The sequence below is a fragment of the Vespa velutina genome, chromosome 21 (assembly GCF_912470025.1).
Source record: "Vespa velutina chromosome 21, iVesVel2.1, whole genome shotgun sequence".
NCBI classification, from domain to species: Eukaryota; Metazoa; Arthropoda; class Insecta; order Hymenoptera; family Vespidae; genus Vespa; species Vespa velutina.
Genome location: NC_062208.1, coordinates 1,207,152 through 1,227,151, shown reverse-complemented (window position 1 = coordinate 1,227,151; position 20,000 = coordinate 1,207,152). Strand labels below are relative to the sequence as shown.

The window sequence follows — 20,000 nt, the reverse complement described above, 5'->3', positions numbered from 1 at the left end:
AAAGTTAACGAACAATAATATATTCTTCGTCAATAATTAACGAATTTCGAATATTTTGTCAAAACGAAGAATTTATTTTTATTAATATATTATTTTTCGAAGAATATATTTCTATTAATCAATCCATTGATCTATTAATTTTCGAATATTTCAACTTTGCTAGTGCCGATATAAGATCATCATTTGTTATAAAGATCTTATTAGATTAATCTTCGATTACTATATTTCATCTTACTTGTTCATCTACCAAATTCGAATATTCAATAATTAATAAAATTATTAATAATTAATAATTAATAATTAATAAAACGTTCAATAATTAACAAAATGCAAATAGACTATATATATATATATATATTTCATAAAAGTTAAACTAATAAAATCAAAATATGGACGATAATTGCATATTTCAAATGAAATAATAACTTTCATAAAAAGTTCATCGAGAATTCTTTCCGTCGATATTTGGAAATTCTAATTTCAAATAATAATATCTTTTCCATTATTTTCATAATATCCTATAAATTTTTACGAATTGACAATTATTTCGTAATATAAATCAAATCATCAAGTAATTATGTCGTCATATAAAAAACGAACTTAGAGAATACATTAGAAAGATAAAGAAATTGATATAAATATATATTAATTAACATTAACAAGATAAGAATGAGATATTTTAGATGATATCTAAAGTAAAGATAATTTAAGAGATCGACGAAAGAAGAAGAGAGATAAAGAGAAAGAGAGAGAAAGAAAGAGAGAGAGAGAGAGAGAGATATCGATAGATAGAAGTGAATAAACCTGATGAAAAGTCTCAGCAACGTGGGCGGCCCTCGTATATCCCTCCTTTCCCTCTCTCTCTCTCTCTCTCTCTCTTTTTCTTTCTCTTTCTTTCAGAAAGTCTCCCACACATAGAGGTAATCGGTCTCTATCGACGCTCTGACGTCGTGTACGGAGGAAACGAGAAAAGGTGGATGCGACGCAACGCCCTTTCGACGAACGACGAGCCAACCCGATGACCCGAGAACGACTTTTTTCTCTTTTTTTTTCGCATGTACCCGAACTCTGCAACCTATCTCTCTCTCTCTCTCTCTCTCTTTCTTTTTTTATCTTACGAAAAATTGTTGAACCGTCTCTTTCTATCATTCTCTTTTCTATCCCTTTCTTCTCTTTTCTTTTCTATCTATTCTTATTTTCACGCGTGCTCGAAATCTCAACTTGTCTCTTTCTCTCTCTCTCTCTCTCTCTCTCTCTCTTTCTTTCTTTCTTTCTTTCTCTGTCTCTCTATGTCTCTGTCTGTCTATCTGTCTGTCTGTCCTTTTTTATCTAACGAAAAATTTTCTAACCGTCTCATTCTATCATTCTCTTTTCTTTTCTTTTCTTTTCTTTTCTTCTTACATGGCACACATCGTGTCTGTCCGAACTCTCAATCTGTCTCTTTGTTTGTGCCCGAATTCTGCAACCTGTCTCTTCGTTTCTGCCCGAACTCTACAACCTGTCTCTCTCTCTCTCTCTCTCTCATTTTATTCTACGAAAAATTCTCTAGTCATCTTTTTCTATCTTTATTTTATTTTTTTGCGGCAGATTATGCGTACCCGTAATCTCAATCTGTCTCTCTCTCTCTCTCTCTCTCTCTCTCTCTTTCTCTCTCTCTCTCTCTCTCTCTCTCTTTTTTTTTGCTATATTATGGAAAATTCTCCATCTCTTTCTCTAGCTGTCTCTTTCTATTTTATTCCATTCCTCCTTTCGCGAGACACATTATTTCTTCTCGAACTTTTAACCTGTCTGTTTGTACTGGAACTTTGTAAAGTGTTTCTCTCTCTCTCTCTCTCTCTCTCACTTTCTTTCTTTTTTCTTACGAAAAATTTTCTACCCATCACTTTTTATCTTTCTCTCCTTTTCATTTCGTTTGGCAAATTGCGGGTACTCGAAATTTTAATCTCTCTTTTCTTCTTTTTTCTATCTAACGAAAATTTTTTTTCTAACTAACCGTGTAAAAATTTTTTAATTGTATTTTAGAAACAAATACACATACACACATAGTCCATATTTTCATTGTCAATGTGATGATTTGACTTATGTACAGATTTTTAATTATATATCTATTTATATTTAATAAATCTGCTATGTATTCGGTTTGATCTTGATAATGTATATATATATATATATATATATATATATATATATTGAGCGTTTAATCTTTCTTATGTATACAAACTTTTTGTTATTATTTATCAAATGTACTATGATAAGATTTTGAAAGTAGATAAATAGTAAATTAGAATAATAGTATTAATGATATAAATTAATGAATAATCAATATAAAATTTACCAAACATACTATAGGTACATACGTATGTATATATATATATATATATATATATATATATATATATATATATATATATATATATATATACAAGTATTATATATAAATTGCGTATCAATGTCATGTCGTCTATAGATTATTAATAATTATGAATATTTAATAAAAAGATAGTATATTTACAAGGTCTCTTAGACACATACACATACACATACACATACACACGGGCGCGACGCGCATACAGATATACATTTTTATAATTAAAAAAAATTTCCCCTTACGAATTGATTAAGTTAATTCGAAACGATAAAGAAATCATTTTGAAATTTCTCACGTATACGTATGGATTTATATACGGTATGCAAAAGAACGATAAAGGAACATCTAAAGGACCTAATATTCAAGATAGAAAGTAAATAGAAATGTTTATCGCGATTCTCGAGAGTGGACATTTTCGATCGCATACGTTTCCGTCGTTCGTATCGACGCGACACGTGTGTCTACCCATAGCATACGTATGTATCCCATATACATAAACACATACATACATAAATACATATCCATACATACATATATAGATGAATACTGGCTGGCGCGTGTTAAGAGCACGGATCGAAGGGTAGCCTCGGAATGCGATATGAATGCGCTAATGCGTCGTTACTGACAGCAACACGATACGTTGATAGCAATACTTTCATTTCTCGGGTTCGCACGCGACAATTTTCAACATTTTACATGTATGTACTTACTCCTCCTCTTCCACCTCCTCCTCCTCCTCCTCCTCCTCCTCCTCCTCCTTCTCCTCCTCTTCCCTCATTCCTTCTCTTCTTTCTCTTTTTTTTCTTTCTTCCTCATTGGCAACAAAAATCCCTGATGTGTACCTAACTACATGTCTCTCCTTTCAATTTTTTTATTTATTTATTTATTTATTTATTCATTTATTAATCCTTTTTTCGTTTTTGTTTTTTTCTTCTCCCTCCCCCCACCCCCCACACCCCTCTCTCTCTTTCTCTCTTTTTTTTTTTTTATTTATCTTCTTTATTTTTTGTACGTTTCGTTTCGTTTTGTTTTACGTTCGTTCCAATCAGCATACTGTTTTAATGTTTTATTTCTATCGAATGACGACGATTGCATTGGATCGACTCGTCACTCTGGTACGACTCGTATATCTGGCTCAAAGTGCCGTTGATACTCGGCCCGCCGCCACTCGGCGACGGCATTCGCTATTATCGCACTCTGGCAGACTCTGAAATAGCACCGGGACGGACGGATCCGTGCCGACGGCAAACGACGATTGATCGAGTCACGTAACAAACTCCTACCCTACGTCCAAATTACCGTGATCCAAAACGATTCCTCACATCTTGAGAATCATTTAACTTCTACGAGCATATCCTATCGTATTAGACGTTACATATATATATATATATATATATATTTGTATGTTTGTACGTATACATATACATATGTATATATGTATTTACGTATCCATTCAATACATTGGAAAGTTTAGTCGCGAGATGTATATACGGCTTTTGAAAATATTATGAGATTTTTTCCTCTTTCTTCTTCTTTTCTTTTCTTTTTTCTTTTTTTAGTTCGATGTTACAAGGACGAACGTTTGTTGGCCATATCTCTCTCTTCTCTCCTCTCTCTCTCTCTCTCTCTCTCTCTCTCATTATTGATCTCGAAGTATACCTACCGGACCGTTTATAGATAAACGCGCTCTGACATGAAGTGTTGATCAAGTCCTCGACTTTGTGTGCACTAACGACGAGCCGCTTTGTGACTCGTCCACGGGTCCTGGACATGAGAGCACGCGTACACCTAAAGTCCTTCTATCTACCTACCTACATATATATATATATATATATATACATACAAACGTCGACCATGATAATATGTAATGCCTGTACATCCTTTCATGTCCTTCCTTTCCCTTCTCTTCCTTCCTTCCTTCCTTCCTTCCTTCCTTCCTTCCTTCCTATCTTATTCTTTCATTCTCTTTAGTTCGTCTCATCGATCGAGTAATATTTTCAAGTCTTTAAGTCTAGGAATTATCTTCGTATGACTTTGAAGTTGTGAGAAAGACAAACACTCTTTGAGAATAAGTACTTTACCCCCTTCCTCCTTTCCACCCTCCTCGCCACCTTCCATCCATCTCACCCCCTTCCATTCTCTCTTTTATTCTCTTTATATATATATATTTTTTCCTCTCTCTCTCTCTCTCTCTCTCTCTCTCTCTCTCTTTTATATATACATTTTCCCGTTGGTTCTCTTTGAAGTGTACGTAGAAACGAGCATATACGGCCACTGGGAGCACCTGTGGTGGCTGTGACTTTAAAGGGCGCCGTGGTAGTAAACGGTAGTCCTGGATAGATTGAAAGAACCGATAGGGCCCTTCTTCTTCTTCTTCTTCTTCTTCTTCTTCTTCTTCTTAGCTCGCTTCTTTCAACGGAGAGAGGATCGGAGCGAGCTCTACTCGCGCTTTTAGTCCTGCCCCCCAACCCCCTCGACTCATTAGGGACCATAACTTAACCTGCAGACGCGAAACGTTGAACGTCTCTACTCGGACCCTTTTCCTCGTACGATCCTCTCTTTCTCTCTCTCTCTTTCTCTCTCTCTCTGTCTGTCTCTCTCTCTCTCTCTGTCTGTTTTTTAGTTAACCGCAAAGATGGTACTCCCTTTAAGCAAATATTCTTTCACTTTATTCATTATCTAGAAATACTTATGACTGAGGTTAATAAGATTGATATATGTAAATTGAAAATCATTTATCTTAAATATAAAATTCATTTATTTTACTTAAGTAACATACGTAAGTAATTTTCTTAGATCAAATGTGTTATCGTCGTACGACAAAATCCTATCTATCTATCTTTATCTATTTATTAACAACCTAAGTGAATCTAATAGCAAAAGAATGAATTTTCTCTCTCTCTCTCTATATATATATATATATATATATGTATATATATATATACACATATGTGTTTATGTGTACGTATGTATGTACAGTGGAATCGTTTTCCAAGAAGCACACGAGTTTTTCAGGTACGATCAGTAAGAAGTAAAACCTTCGCGTTATTGCCGTTTCTCTCTCTCTCTCTCTCTCTCTTTCTTTCTCTCTTTCTCTTTCTCTCTTTCTCTTCCGGACCTCCCAGTGTCGTTCTAACGAGACCACCAGAGGTACACCGACTAAAAAGCGGCCAAAGAAGCCCACCAAAGTGCCGTCTTTATACGGCGTATTTTATATCACGATCGTCGATCGTCGTGCGTACAATCGCTCCAATTATGGATGAATATATATATATATATATATATATATATATATCTACCGACAGAATCTTTATTTCTAGAATCAACAACGTCAATGCTTCTTGGCAGAGGGTCTCCTCTCTCTCTCTCTCTCTCTCTCTCTCTCTCTCTCTCTCTCTCTCTTTATACAGAACGATCGTTCTCTAAGTCGTGTGTCAATTGTTCCCCATAATCGAATTTATTATCGTCAACTTTGTCTGAGAAAAAAGGTTTCGTTTTTTTTTTTTCCCCCGCGTCGTAGTTAACAACTTTTTCCTTTTGTTTTCACATAAATACAAAGACAACATTTCAAATGCAAATAAAACGTATATTTATTGAGGATTATTATGATATGAAAATGAACAACGATCTACTTATCTATGATTAATTGGAAATCGATAAGTTTTTCATTTGACAAGTTTAGGTGATTTGAAGAAATTTATACTAATGATTTGTTCAACGAGTAATATTTATTATTAACGATCGATTAAATTATATGTTTGATAATGTTTGATGATTATTAATCACGAAGTATTTACGATTTGTAATTTTTTCTTTTTTTTATTCTTTTCTTTTTTTTTTTTTTCTTTTTTTTTCTTAATTCATACGACATTGCTATAAGTTATCCTAAATTTATTTATTATTATATATTAAATAATATTATTATAATATTATTTATTTATTTATTATTATATATTAAATCGTTATATAAATTTCTATTATTATTAATTTTCTAAAGTATTTCAAATGATTTATATCTAATCGATTCTATCTTAATAATTCTATGAATTAACCAAACATAAGTTATACTTATGATATTAGTTAATGTAAAGAATCATTAGTAAATCGTTAGATAGTTATCGATAGACGAGATTAGGAGTTAAATAATAATAATAATAATAATAATAATAATAATAATAATAATACTTTTACATTATTAGAAAATAAGATCTTATTACTGTGTAATAATATTATCGAGGTGTAATTACAGAAAAAAATTTCTAAACGATAAGAAATACAGTAGCACGAAATATATATATATATATATATATATATATATCGATAGAATATTTGATTAATTATTAGATTAAAAAAAATTAACAAAATTAATTTTTAATGATAGATAAGAAACATTGTGAAGTTATTTGAAATGAATAATTCGCAAATCAAGCGGTATCGATCGTATTTTCAATAATATCGCAACAATGTTAATGCAAAGTGAATATATTAATAATGTTCAATTTTATACAAATTTCTGAACGCTAAGAAATATTATACAGTATCATAAAATTAGAATAAAATTTTCAATACTATTTCTAATAATTATTGAATTAAGTTTTATTCATTGAAATTACAAAAATTCATCTTTATTATATGGATAATAATAATAGTAATAATTAATAATAATAATAATAATAATAATAATAATAATAATAATAATAATATAATTTATTGAAATAACAAAAATCTTCTTTATAATAAGTACGCCGTAACGAAAAGAAGAAGTTGGAAGTGAAGAAGAAAAGAAAAAAAAAAAAAAAAGAAAAAAGAAAATAAATAAGCAAAAAAAGAAAAAGAAAGAGAGAGAAAAAAAAAGAAGGAAACCAAAAAAGAAATAATCCCATAGGTCATAATCATTAGATGATATGAAAGATTAAAATGAAGAATTCACGCGAGGAAAGTGCGTTTTTACGGAGGTCAGGTCAAAGGAGGAAGGCACCCTTTTGGGTCGAAAAGATACGAGCTTGACCAGAAGAAACGAAAGAGGAGGCAAAAGGAGGAAGTGGAGGACAAGGTAGAGAAAGAGTAAGAAGAAGAGGAGGTGAAGGAGAAGAAGGAGAAGGAGGAGGAGGAGGATGAGGAGGAAGAGGGGGCGAAGGAGGAGGACAAAGGGTCGCGTCGACGCTCCGTGGCCCTGGTAGGTGCATCCACGATATCATCTACCCATGTTTCTCAGCGTTATGCTTATGCTTCTCGTGCATACGTAAAAGATTCTTCTCGAGAGTTAAAGGCCACTGCACCATGGTCCTTCGTCTCTTCTCTTAGTCACCAAGTTAGTGGGAAGCTCTATAACGCCTGTGATCTACAGCTCCGACGATCTGTCGTCGCGAAAATTCCAACGCAAAATCCACCTTTTTCCTCTTCCTTCTCTCCTCTCTCATCCTTTTTTTTCTTTTTTTTTTTTCTTTTTTTTTTCCTTTTTTCTCTTTCGTTCTTTTCGCTCTTCTCGCTTTCTTTTTTTTTTTCTTTGCTTTTCTTTCCTTTTCCTTTCCTCGTTCTGTTTGTTTGTTTGTTTGTTTGTTTGTTTGTTTGTTCGTTTCTTTTTTTTTTCTCTATCTTTTTCTTTCTTCCCTTTCACTTTCTTCATATCTCACACGTTTATTATATTCTGACCTATGAATCTTATTCCTTGGGAAAAAGGACAAATAACCTTTAACTTCGCTTAATATTTTCTTTAAGGGCAATTCGATGTTCTTCGGCATTTTTTTTTTTTTTGTTTTGTTTTGTTTTGTCTTTTTTTTTCTTTTTTTTTTTTTTTTTTGCAACGATTAGTCTTTCTTCCCCATAAAGTTTTCTTTTTCTTTTTTCTCTCTCTCTCTTTTTTTTTTCTTTTTTTACTTTTTATTCTTTCATAGAATTCAACGAATATTTCTCGTTTTCTTTGGTGTTTTTCTTCCTTTTTTTTTTTAAATCTTTATTTCTTCTTCTTTTTTTTTTTTTTAGGTATGGGAAAGTACAAATATTTGTTGATATATTAGATTTGATCGTAAATTTAAAGGGACAGTTGAATGTATCCTCTCCGTTAGAATAGAAAAGAAAAAAAAAATATACATATATATATATATATATATATATAAAATAAAAAATCTGAAATAATAATTTTTAATAAAATTAAATAATAAAATCTTAATAATAATATTTTTTTTTAAATTCATGTAAAATTGAGTTTTAACGAAATACAAATACCATCATCTGCAACGCTACATTTTTCTTCTTTCTATAATTACTTTTTTTTTTCTTTTTTCTGATAAATATTAAAACCTATGTTAAATTTTTTATACGCAATCGATTTTCAACAAAAATACAAATATTTTCTTTGATCATACCATAAAAATTATACCATTGTATAATTTTTGTTTCTTTTTTAATAAATAAAAAAGCATGGATTAGTTGCAACGTAAAATTGCGTTTCAACAAACTACAAATACCATCTGTGACATTACACGATTCTATTAAATTTCTTTTTTCTTTGTAATTTCCATTATAAATAATAAAACGTGTTCGTGTCAATTATAACGTAATAGAATTTCAACAAAATACGAATAGTTCCTGAGTCAACAAATAATTCTTCCTTTTTTTCTCTATTAAATTAAAAAAAAAAAAATAAATAAATAAATAAATAAATAAATAGATAAATAAATAAAATGTCAATATATTGAATTTCAAAAAAAGGAAAAGAAAAATATCAAAAATTTCTTACCTACCCTTTCGTATATCATTGCTAAATGCTTTTTTTTTCTTTTTTCTTTCTTTTTGTTAAAAACATATTGTGAGAAGATATTTTTCTTATGATAAAACGTTTCAAAAAATTAATTAAACATATAATTTCTATAATTAAATAATTTTCTAGCATTATTTTTCTTCCTTCTTCCTTTTCTTTTTCTTTCTTTCTTTTTTCCTTTATAACAAATAATGAAAAAAAAAAAAAAAAAAAAAAAAAACGCAGAAGAAGAACAAGAGATTTCGCAAAGCATGACTTAATTAATACCAAGTTAATTAATTTTTCGTGATATTTAATAAAATTCGCCAAAGCGAAAAAAAAAAAAAAGAAGATACATTTACTCACATACTCGCTTCACTTCGCTTACTTACTTACTTACTTACTTACTTACTTACTTACTTGACGATGTTAGAAAGGGGAAAATTAGAAGCGCAGGTCGTATTCGTGCAGGAATAGTTCCAATGATCGGCTCACCGATGCCAGTCCGTAGTCGATCATTACTCGCCGTTTCATTAGAATATCGACGATAAAATGGCTTTAATTACAAAGGTACCGCGTTGCTTCCTGTCGACGGACACGCATACAAGTAGATTTAAGCGTGCGTGCTGCACGCATCGACGTTAGTTCCTTCTACTACCCTAACGCCTTATTTTACATGTATTTCTACACATCTACGGTGATTAGTAAGGTCGTTTACTTAATAACGAGCCATTGTAATAAGAATCTAAGATTGTGCCTTACCTTAAGAGAATACCACGTGATCTTTCTAGATCATATATAACAAGAATTCCTTTCTCTTTCTTTTTCTCTCTTTGTCTCTCTTTTTCTCACTCTCTCTGTCTCTCTCTCTCTCTCTCTCTCTCTCTCTCTCTCTGTTTCTCTGTCTGTCTGTCTGTCTGTGTCTTTATTTTTTTTCTTCCTTTTTCCAAAGGAAAAATTTTATATTAATATTTATGAAAGAACGATATTAACGATAATTTATTTTCTTATATATATTTTTTTATATACGTGTACGTGATTAGAGATTACGTGTGTTATAAGATTATATGTGTAATAAGAATTGTTTTTTTCTTTTTCTTTTTCTTCATTTTTCTTTTCTTCCTTTTTTTCTTTTTCTTTTTTTTTTTTTACTTTAATATGCAATTGTAAACTCTATTAACTCTAGCGAATATAAAATAATGCATTTTGTGTACATTATAAAAATAATGTTTATATAATGAAATGTATTTAAGATCGTTCGCGATTAGTTAGTGATCATGTGATTAGAGATGACATTGTGTGATCAGGATCGTGTTTTGGAGCGATTAGAAATTTTTTTTTTATGGGGAAAAGAACGAACGACTTGAAGAAATCCTTTAAGAAAATTCCTTTTTCTTTTATTTTTTCTCCTTTCCCCCCCCCTCTCTCTATCTATTTATTTATCTATGTATCTCTCTCTCTTTTTGTGTTTTTGAATGGATCGTGTGAACAAAATTACATGTCATTTGTCATATAAAAAAATTATGACAAATTGTAAACTACGTGATGTATTTTTATTGATAATAAAATTTTCTTCATATATCAGAGGACGTAATGTAGAAGAATAATTTTTGTTTGTTATGGGAAAAAAAAACATACGATAAATTGCGATAGATCATGTAAAATCATTCGTTCAACGAGAATTTCTATTTTCTTATACGAGAAATTTTGATTGATAACAATTTTCAATGAATATATATATATAAAGTAATTTTCTTTTTATATAGAAAAATATGGATAAATTGTGAAACGTTAATCATTTCACGAGAATCCTTATTTTGTAAAGTAAAATTTTCTATACGTGTTATGGCGAAGAAATAATCTTAATAAAAAAAAAAAAAAAAAGAAAAGAACAAAAGAAAAAATAGAAAAATTCCCGTTACATGATAAAAAAAAAAAAAAAAAAAAAAAAAAAAAGAAAAAAGAAAAGAAAAAAATACGAAAGATCATGGTACCTAGTTCGTGTAACAACGAGAGAATTTTTATCTCGTTATACGAGAAATTCGATTGATAATTCACAACACAGAAAAAAAAAAAAAAGAAAAAAACAGGAAACAAGCAAAAATAAAAAACAATGAAAAAACAATATAAAAATTATTGTCACTCTAATATAGAAAATCTATGAGGTAATATCTAATTATTTGTTTGATAAAAATTTCCCTTTTGCGATATATATATATATATATACATATATATATATATATATATATATATATATATATATATATATATATATGTATGTATATATATATAAATTTGGATTCTTTATTAATTAACGACTAAATATTAAAAATAAATTTTTAATACGTTAAAAATAAATTAATACGATCAATCATAAATAAATAATAAAATATTATATATTTATATAGTATATAAAATATATAATATCTATAAAGTATGTATATATATAATATATATATATATATATATATATATATATATATATATATATATATGAAATTTGTCTATTTTATATTGAAAATAATACTTAAAGGTATATTTCGTTTTTCATTCGTTCCTTCTTAAAAGATTCCTATGCCTCGTGTGCTTTGATTCTCGATCGTAAAGTCGTTGTGAAAAGTGAACGTTAAATGAATTTGGGAACGTCGTGTTTTCGAGGCTAGCTTTTAATGCGCGTCGCATCGTATAAAATGTCGCGTTTAATCCTTTATACCGACGAAACGCGGTTATTAGCATTAACGCTAACGGCGAATACGTCCATCGCCATCGTCGTCGTCGTCGTCGTCGTCTTCATCGTCGTCGTCGTCTTCATCGTCGTCGTCGTCGTCGTCGTCGTCGTCGTCTTCATCGTCGTCGTCGTCGTCGTCGTTGTCGTTGTCGTCGTCGTCGTCGTCGTCGTCGTCATTGTCGTCTTCTTCGTCATCGTTGTCGTCGTCGAATGGATTTCGTATATCATTGCGAAATGTTTTTTTTTTTTTTTTTTTTTTTTTTTTGTTAAAAGCATATTGTGAGAAGATTTTTTTCTTATGATAAAACGTTTCAAAAAATTAATTAAACATATAATTTCTATAATAATTCCATCCGTCGATCATCGATCGACGTTCATTGCAAATGTACTGATCTTTTTATTTTTTTTTATATGAATAAAATGATTTATCGTTATATTATAATATGTGCGTTTATTCTTTTATATTATTGTTAGATAAATAATATATATATATATATTATATATATTTTATAATATAATTATTTATGATCTATATGTATATTGTTTATAAATAATATTGATATATATTATTGAATATATGTAAATGTAGCTTTTATAAACAAGTAATATATATAATTTATATAATAATAATGTATGTATATATATATGTATATCTATATATAGTTTATATATAATATAAATAAATTATTTATACTCAATATTTTTCGAGTAATTATAAATATATTTGTGGACATTATATTGTTGCATTTGAAATAATTTAATGATTAAATAAAATATTTGAATTTGTATATATAAGTTAAGTATATAAATGATAGAAAGATATATTATTATTATACAAATAATATATATGTATATATATATATATATATATATATATATATTATAAATAATTATATTTATTTTAATATAAATTAAAATAAATACGAAGTAATATAATAAATAATAAATAAATAATATAAAAAAATAAGAATGAGAAAAATAAAAAAATAAAACTGAACACATGTAAATATATTAAAGATCGATTATTATTTGCGATAGAAATTATTGTAAAATCGTTGTTAATATCGTTGTAAGTCCCACGAACAATATATTTGTTCGTATGAAATAGAAATAACAAAAGTAAGAAAAATAAAATAAAATATGATGAAACGTAAATAAAATTTTTAAGTATTTCCACAAAACGATATTACATAAGATTTATATAAGTATTATGTACGATGAAAATTTACGTTTAGAAAATTTCTAAAATTATTTCCATTAAAGTATTAAATCGTTTTATTTCCTTGTAAATTTCATCAGGCATAAAAATAAGAAAACATTTATGTGTAAAAATATGAAAACGTGAAAATATTTCATGTAAAATTATGATAATAAATTTAAACGATCCTAAAAGGAGCACGTCTCTTACGATCGACGTGTAAAGAAAATTATATATAAAATAAAGAGTGAAGTACATAATCGGATAAATCGATCATTACATGGGAGATTGTTTTGTAAATCAACTTGTAGAACAAATCGTTCTGATTCTATTAATATTTCTTATCCGATATTTTCCATCTTCGCAATTTTGCAAATTATTTTGAAATTATTAATACGAATCGATTCTAATACATTTAATAATTTTCGTATTAATAGTATAATTATTATGACGTTTCAAAAATACCAAAGATTTTTTTAATTTACTTTTATAACATTTAAAACTTATATATACATATATATAAATATAAAATTGAAATATATATATATATATATATATATATATATATAAATATATTTGTAATATTTTATAATATATAATCTTGTTATATAATAATTTTATAATATTATAATATATTTTATAATATTAAAATAATTTTATAATATATATGATAATAAAATTGTATAATATAATTAATATATAATATATATATATATACACACATATATATATATATATATATATATATATGTATATATAAATGATATTGTGATGATAATGTAATTGTTATGTTATATCATATATAATAAATAATATAAATATTTTTAAAATATCATCTTCATCGTTTTAAAAAGATATAATATTCAATACATTGAAATTAAAATCATTTCTAAAAAAAAATATCGCGTTAAACGAACATAAGATCCGTATTGTACGAAGAAACATCGTATACGTAGCTTGTGTTACGTGTAAAATAGAAAGATACAGTTAAGTAAGTATAACATACGTGTTTACTAACGCGCACACACACACACACACACACACACGCGCGTATAAAACTATTCTGAAAGAGAATTTGGTTGGCTTTACCGACGGCAATGAGGTACAAAAATCGACGATAGAGGCGCTGCAGTAACGAGATCAGTCTTAGCAGTGAGCAAGATGGCGACGCCCAGCGAATTGTCCCTCGACGAGATTCGGAAATATCTATTGGAAAACGGTGGTACAGCGCGTAATCACGATGTCGTCAAGTATTTCAAAAAATTTTTAACCGATCCCGAAACGAGAGGTGAGTTTAAAAAAACGTTATCAATTACCATACGATATTAGCTAACTAACTTCTCACGCGTCCATGTGTATTTGTGTGCGTTCTCTCTTCCGTGTCTGACCTCGCGTGAGTAAGTCCCATGTGACGTACACTTTCCACATATAAATCGTGTGTATGTGTATACACATATATATATATATACACAAATGTATACGCGTACTGTTTATGTGTGTACCTCTAGATCGGTATGTCGTCGTTGTGTGTATTGTTTTTGTCGGTACTTTTACAATGTTCTAGAAAAGACTTTTGTTTTTTTGTTTTATCTCTCTCTCTCTCTCTCTCTCTTTCATTTTTTTTTCTTTCTTTCTCCCTTTTCTCTCTCTCTCTCTCTCTCTTTCTCTTGGCTTTGAGAGAGAAACGTATAAAACGATGAACCTTTTACTTTTGCAGTGGAAGCACGAAATCGATTCAAGGAGTACGTGAACACTCTGGCCACCATAAAGAACGAGGAGGTAAGGTCGCTCGATCGCACTTTTCCTTCCGCCTTGACAGGAGCGACTTGTTGCGCCTCGTGCGACGTTGCCGGCTCTCTTCTAACAACGTCGTTGGCGCGCGATATCGTCTAATTCGAATGTTACTATGGAAATGACGCATACGTGAGCGACCGTGAACGTTATCAACAATACCAAACTATTTTCCTGTTTTATCCGTACTAGTCGTGGCATTAGGACTGTTATTCGCGATGTATTCCGGTTTATATATATATATATATATATACATATATATTATGTCGCACGAGAAACGTTGTGTCGAGTGACTTCGAGAGAAACGTTAGAGAAACGTATCCGGATATTACGTGATATTAATTTCCGTAAGAAATCTTTCCTTTCCTTTTCTTTCTTTTTTCTTTTTGCTTTTTTTTTGTTTTCTTCTTTTTTTTTTATTCCTCCCCTTTAGAATTCTCTATTCATTTTTATTGTTTATTTCTTCTTTTTTTTTTTTTTTTTTTCCATACGTTTAAACGACGAAACAGAAATTTACAGATGTTTCGCGATTTTGAAGTTCATTAGGAATATGTAGAATTTAATAGAAAGGGGAAGAAGTATGATAGATTAGAAATGAAAATTTTGAAATTTTCTACGTGGAATTTTTAATAGTGTGCGCGCGTGTGTGTGTGTGTGTGTGTGCGTGTGCGTGTGTATACATATTTATGTCTGATTTAAAACAATTTTTAATTCCCTATTACAAAAGTTTAAATTTATTTCATTTGATTTCATTTGATTTTTGATTTTATTTGTGATAATATTTAAAATTCCTTGCTACTTTTATTTCTTGTAGTTTTTCTTTTTTTTCTTTTTTCTTTTTTCTTTTTTTTCCTTTCTCTTTCTATTTTCTTCTTTTCTTTTTTTTTTTTTTTTTCTATGATTAATATCAAATTTCATAATTCCAAAATTTATTTCTAATGAATAAAATATTTTATTATATTTAATTTATATTTGGTCGAATAAAAGGATAAATACAAAATTTAAGATTTGTCAAATAAGAAATTTTAAAAGAATTCTTATTTGACGAATTTGTAATTCCTTGCTATTAATAAATAATATATTTAAATTTCTGTGATTAAAGATTTGGAAATTAAAAAAATTTCCTTTATTTCAAAAATCTTTCGAGATATCTAATTTTGTATATTAGTTTAAATTTAAATCCTTTTATTTTATTAACAAATTTAAATTTAAATTTTTCTTTGAAGATCTGTTTTTTTTTTGTTTTTTTTTTTTCTTTAATTAAAATTTGAGATTCCGCATTTATTTCTTTTTTTTCTTTCTAAAATCTTGAATTTCTTATTGAATATCAAAAAAAAAAAAAAAAAAAAAAAAAAAAGGAAGAAAATAAATTTAAATATCTAATCTATAAAAAATAAATAAGAAATTAAATGTTTCGAATGTATACATGCATATACACACAATCACAAACACACGTATGTAATAAATTCATTTCATATACAATATTTATATACAATTTTCTACATTTATATATAATAAATTTTATATCATATAATAATAAGAATAGTTTATTAACTGATAAATCTTTTTTGTTTTTTTCCTTCTTTCTTTTTCTTTTTTTCTTTTCCCTTTTTTTTTTTTTTTTTTTTAATTATAATCTCGATTATACACATCATAATCACAATTTAATAATTTTGATTCTTAGGGAGAGAAATATTTGGTATTGAAGAAAAAATATCGGCAAACGTCGTTGGATCTTACGTGTTCGGAACAAGTTAATTTGGCTGAAGGTTCGCCTAATTCACCCCTACGAGAACCTCCCCCTTATCGGTCACCGCCAGCTGCACCCCTCAGTCCCTCCTCTAATAATCATAATAATCAAGAAGTAAATTGTGAGAACGAACCGCGTAGAAATTTTGATAGTGACCTTGAAACGACAAAGAAAAATAATTTCAACGAGGTTGGATCGTCTAGTGCATCATCGCCACCGGTACCACCACGTCGAAAGGGTCAGGACAAGGTCAGGATGGATAATAAAGAGAACGTTGATAGGAACAAGACTGGTACCGATGGGGTTGTCAAAGTGAGTACATATTTCTTTTTCTTTTTTCTTTTTATTTGTAATTATAATTTTTCTTTTCTTTTTCTTTTTCTTTTCCCTTTTTCTTTTTTTTCGGTTTTCTTTCATTTCTGGCACGACAATTTTACATTTCTAACTCTTTTAATGTATTTTAACTATACTATTTATAGTAGAAAAATTATACTTATTTATCTTATCAATATGTGTATTTATGTGTGTGTATGTGTATATATATATATATATATATATATATGTATATATATATATGTGTGTGCATCAGAATAAATTGGAAATTCGTGAAATATTTTAGCGATTATCGCAAAAAAATAAAACTAAAAAATATGTTACTCATAGCAAGCAAATAGTTATTTTATATATCTTTTTGTTATTTTACAAGCTTGATATTATTATATATATTATATATATATATATAAATATGATAAATACATAATTATGTATATATATATATACATAATTATGTATTTATCATATTTATTATTATAATTTTTAAACAAAAAGTATGAAAAACAAATTTAGAAGTTTTGTAGGTTTATATTATATTATATTATATTATATTATATTATATTATATTATATTATATTATATTTATTATATTTGTTATTATTATTATTATTATTATTGTTATTATTATTATTATGTATGTAATATTTATGTATATAATATTATATACATAATAATAATAATAATAATAATAATAATAATAATAATAATAATAATAATAATAATAATAATAATAAAATATTATACAGACAAAAAGATTCTTTAGAAAATTTTTAGAAATATTAACGAAAGAAAATAATATTCAAATCGATATATTTAATTTTTTACTAAGGCAAATAAAAATACGTACTCGCTATTGTAGTTTATAAATGGTGTACGCTTTATAGTATAGTTTGTATCAAACAATTTCTTCTCTTTGTTTTTTCTATTTTTTTTTTTTTTTTTTTTCTTTTTTTTCTCTTTTTCTTTTCACGTTTGTGTTCACACAATAGCATGGCAAATTAATTTCAAAAGCTGTAGATGCGTAGAACTTTGTAAATTTGCATTACCGTGGATGTATATTTCTATACATATATTAATATATGTATATTTTTTTTTTTTCTTTTTTTCTTTTTTCTTTATAAATGATGGGTTAAAAATCCCTAGATGAATCAAAAGTTCCTATGGAGATTTTTCGGCAATCGATTATCCTTTTTTTCAAGACTTCTAAGGCCAATACTTCTTCCTCCTTTTTTTTCCATTAGTTAAATTGTAAAATTACAAATTTAATTTAACGAGCCTCCAGAAAGAAAAGTCTAATCGTTGTTTAAAATTATTTAGAAATTTTCAACTGTGTTAGGAACTTTCGATCCAATCTGTAACTCGATAAACGAGTATGCTTGACACGCATATAGCTATATTGCCTTTATTAGAAACACCTAATTTCCTACAATGATCCTCATTAGTATATATCTCGTAATAATGCACTTGTATTATATATCACACCGTGAGATAATATGAGCTTTATTTATGAATATCTCGTTCATAAACATGTATGTATCGTCGCTTAATTATAACCTAATATACATCGTATTAGATCTATATACGTACAATTTTGTTTCTGTAGATCCTTTGTAGATCTTCCTAATGTATATGTACTCTCTTTGTTTTTGTTTTTTTTTTTTTTTTTTTCTCTTTTTGTCTTTTTTGATCCAACCACATTTCGTCCTTCTTTATTTTTTCTTTCTTTCTTTTCATTCGGTTGATTTGTCTTATTATTATTATTATCATTATTATTATTATTATTATTGTTGTTGTTGTTGTTGTTGTTATTGTTGTTACTGCTGTTGTTATTGTTGTTCTCGTTGCTGTCGCTGGTATATGTAGTTGGGGTATGTAGTCGTGTGGTTTATTCGAAAAGAGATATTCAATTTTGAAAAAGGACTCGTAGCAATGGTGATTGTTGACGATACAGGAAGATGAGATCACTACTGCGAATCCTGGCTCCGGTGAGGAATTGAGCTTCCGTGAACGGATGCAACGTTTCGATCGGATGGCCAATGAAACTGATCTACATGGCAGGCCTAACGGTACAACGACACCAACTAAAAAACGTTCTGAAAAGGTAATAGATCATCATACTTTTAATTTATCAAAATGTCTATAGACATTCGTTGAGAAGAATTTCGAGGTTCGATTAGGGGAAAAAAAAAAAAAACAAACAGACAAAATTTTTCTTTATTAAATAAAAAAAAAGTAATAAGTTCCTTTTTTTTTCTCTTTTTTTTTTTTTACAAATTTTCTAACGAACGATATTGATCGATTTGAACGATCGTAATAATAATGATCGAAGTGACGATAACCGTGATTATTGATTTTTCATTAGAAACAAAAAGGCAGCTAGAAAGCTTTTCTTTTTTCTTTTTCTTATTTTTTTTTTTTTTTTTTTTTTTTTTTTTTTTTTTTTTTTTTTTTTTTTTTGTTATTTTATTATTATCAATTAATAATATTATTTATTTTATCAATGTATATTTATGAAAGAATAATTAGAAAGTCGCGTTTTAAAAATAATTGCAATGACAAAATTTCGTTAAAAAAATCGATAACCGATCGACGAGATAATAATCGAGTTGACGATCGATACGATAATTATTTATTTTAGAAATTATATTTATTCATCATTCTCAAGTTTATATATCAAAATAGATTTAATTAATTTAAACAATAATAAAAAAAAGTGATATTTCATTATAATCGATAATCGAAGATGATGATGGTTACGATTAATTTTCCGATGAAAAGAGATACATAGTATAAAAAATAATACTATTACTTTTATATGGTGTAAATAGTTAGGAGAAAAACATTGTCCCATGGCGAGTTTAATTAAAAAAAAAAAAAAAAAAAAAAAAAAACAAGAAAAAAAAGACAAAAAGAAAAGAAAACAAATTCCACAAATTTGCATTGATCTTTTTAAAAATATACGTTCATAAAAGAAACATTATAAACGATTACAATATTACTAACACGTAAGAACATTCTCCGATGATAATTTTTCATGTATAATTCAAAAATTAAAAAGAATTAAAATAATTATCCGAAATATATATATATATT

At 27.9% G+C, this 20,000-nt stretch overlaps 1 protein-coding gene across 6 annotated transcripts in view; it reads left to right on the top strand.

The window, feature by feature from the left end:
* Positions 1 to 14,162: 14,162 nt before the first annotated feature.
* LOC124956312 (ankyrin repeat domain-containing protein SOWAHB) overlaps positions 14,163 to 20,000 on the top strand; it is a 241,522-nt gene continuing 235,684 nt past the window's right edge. For 5 of the 6 annotated variants that reach the window (XR_007103206.1, XM_047511952.1, XM_047511954.1 and 2 more), the window contains exons 1-4: positions 14,163 to 14,321; positions 14,751 to 14,812; positions 16,509 to 16,886; positions 18,859 to 19,008. Coding sequence is in view for 5 of the 6 variants with exons in the window: in XM_047511952.1 (XP_047367908.1) it covers positions 14,195 to 14,321; positions 14,751 to 14,812; positions 16,509 to 16,886; positions 18,859 to 19,008 (717 nt within the window). In the remaining variant the exon portion in view is untranslated. The remainder of the gene's footprint in view (positions 14,322 to 14,750; positions 14,813 to 16,508; positions 16,887 to 18,858; positions 19,009 to 20,000) is intronic. The other variant, XM_047511955.1, reaches the window with a different exon arrangement.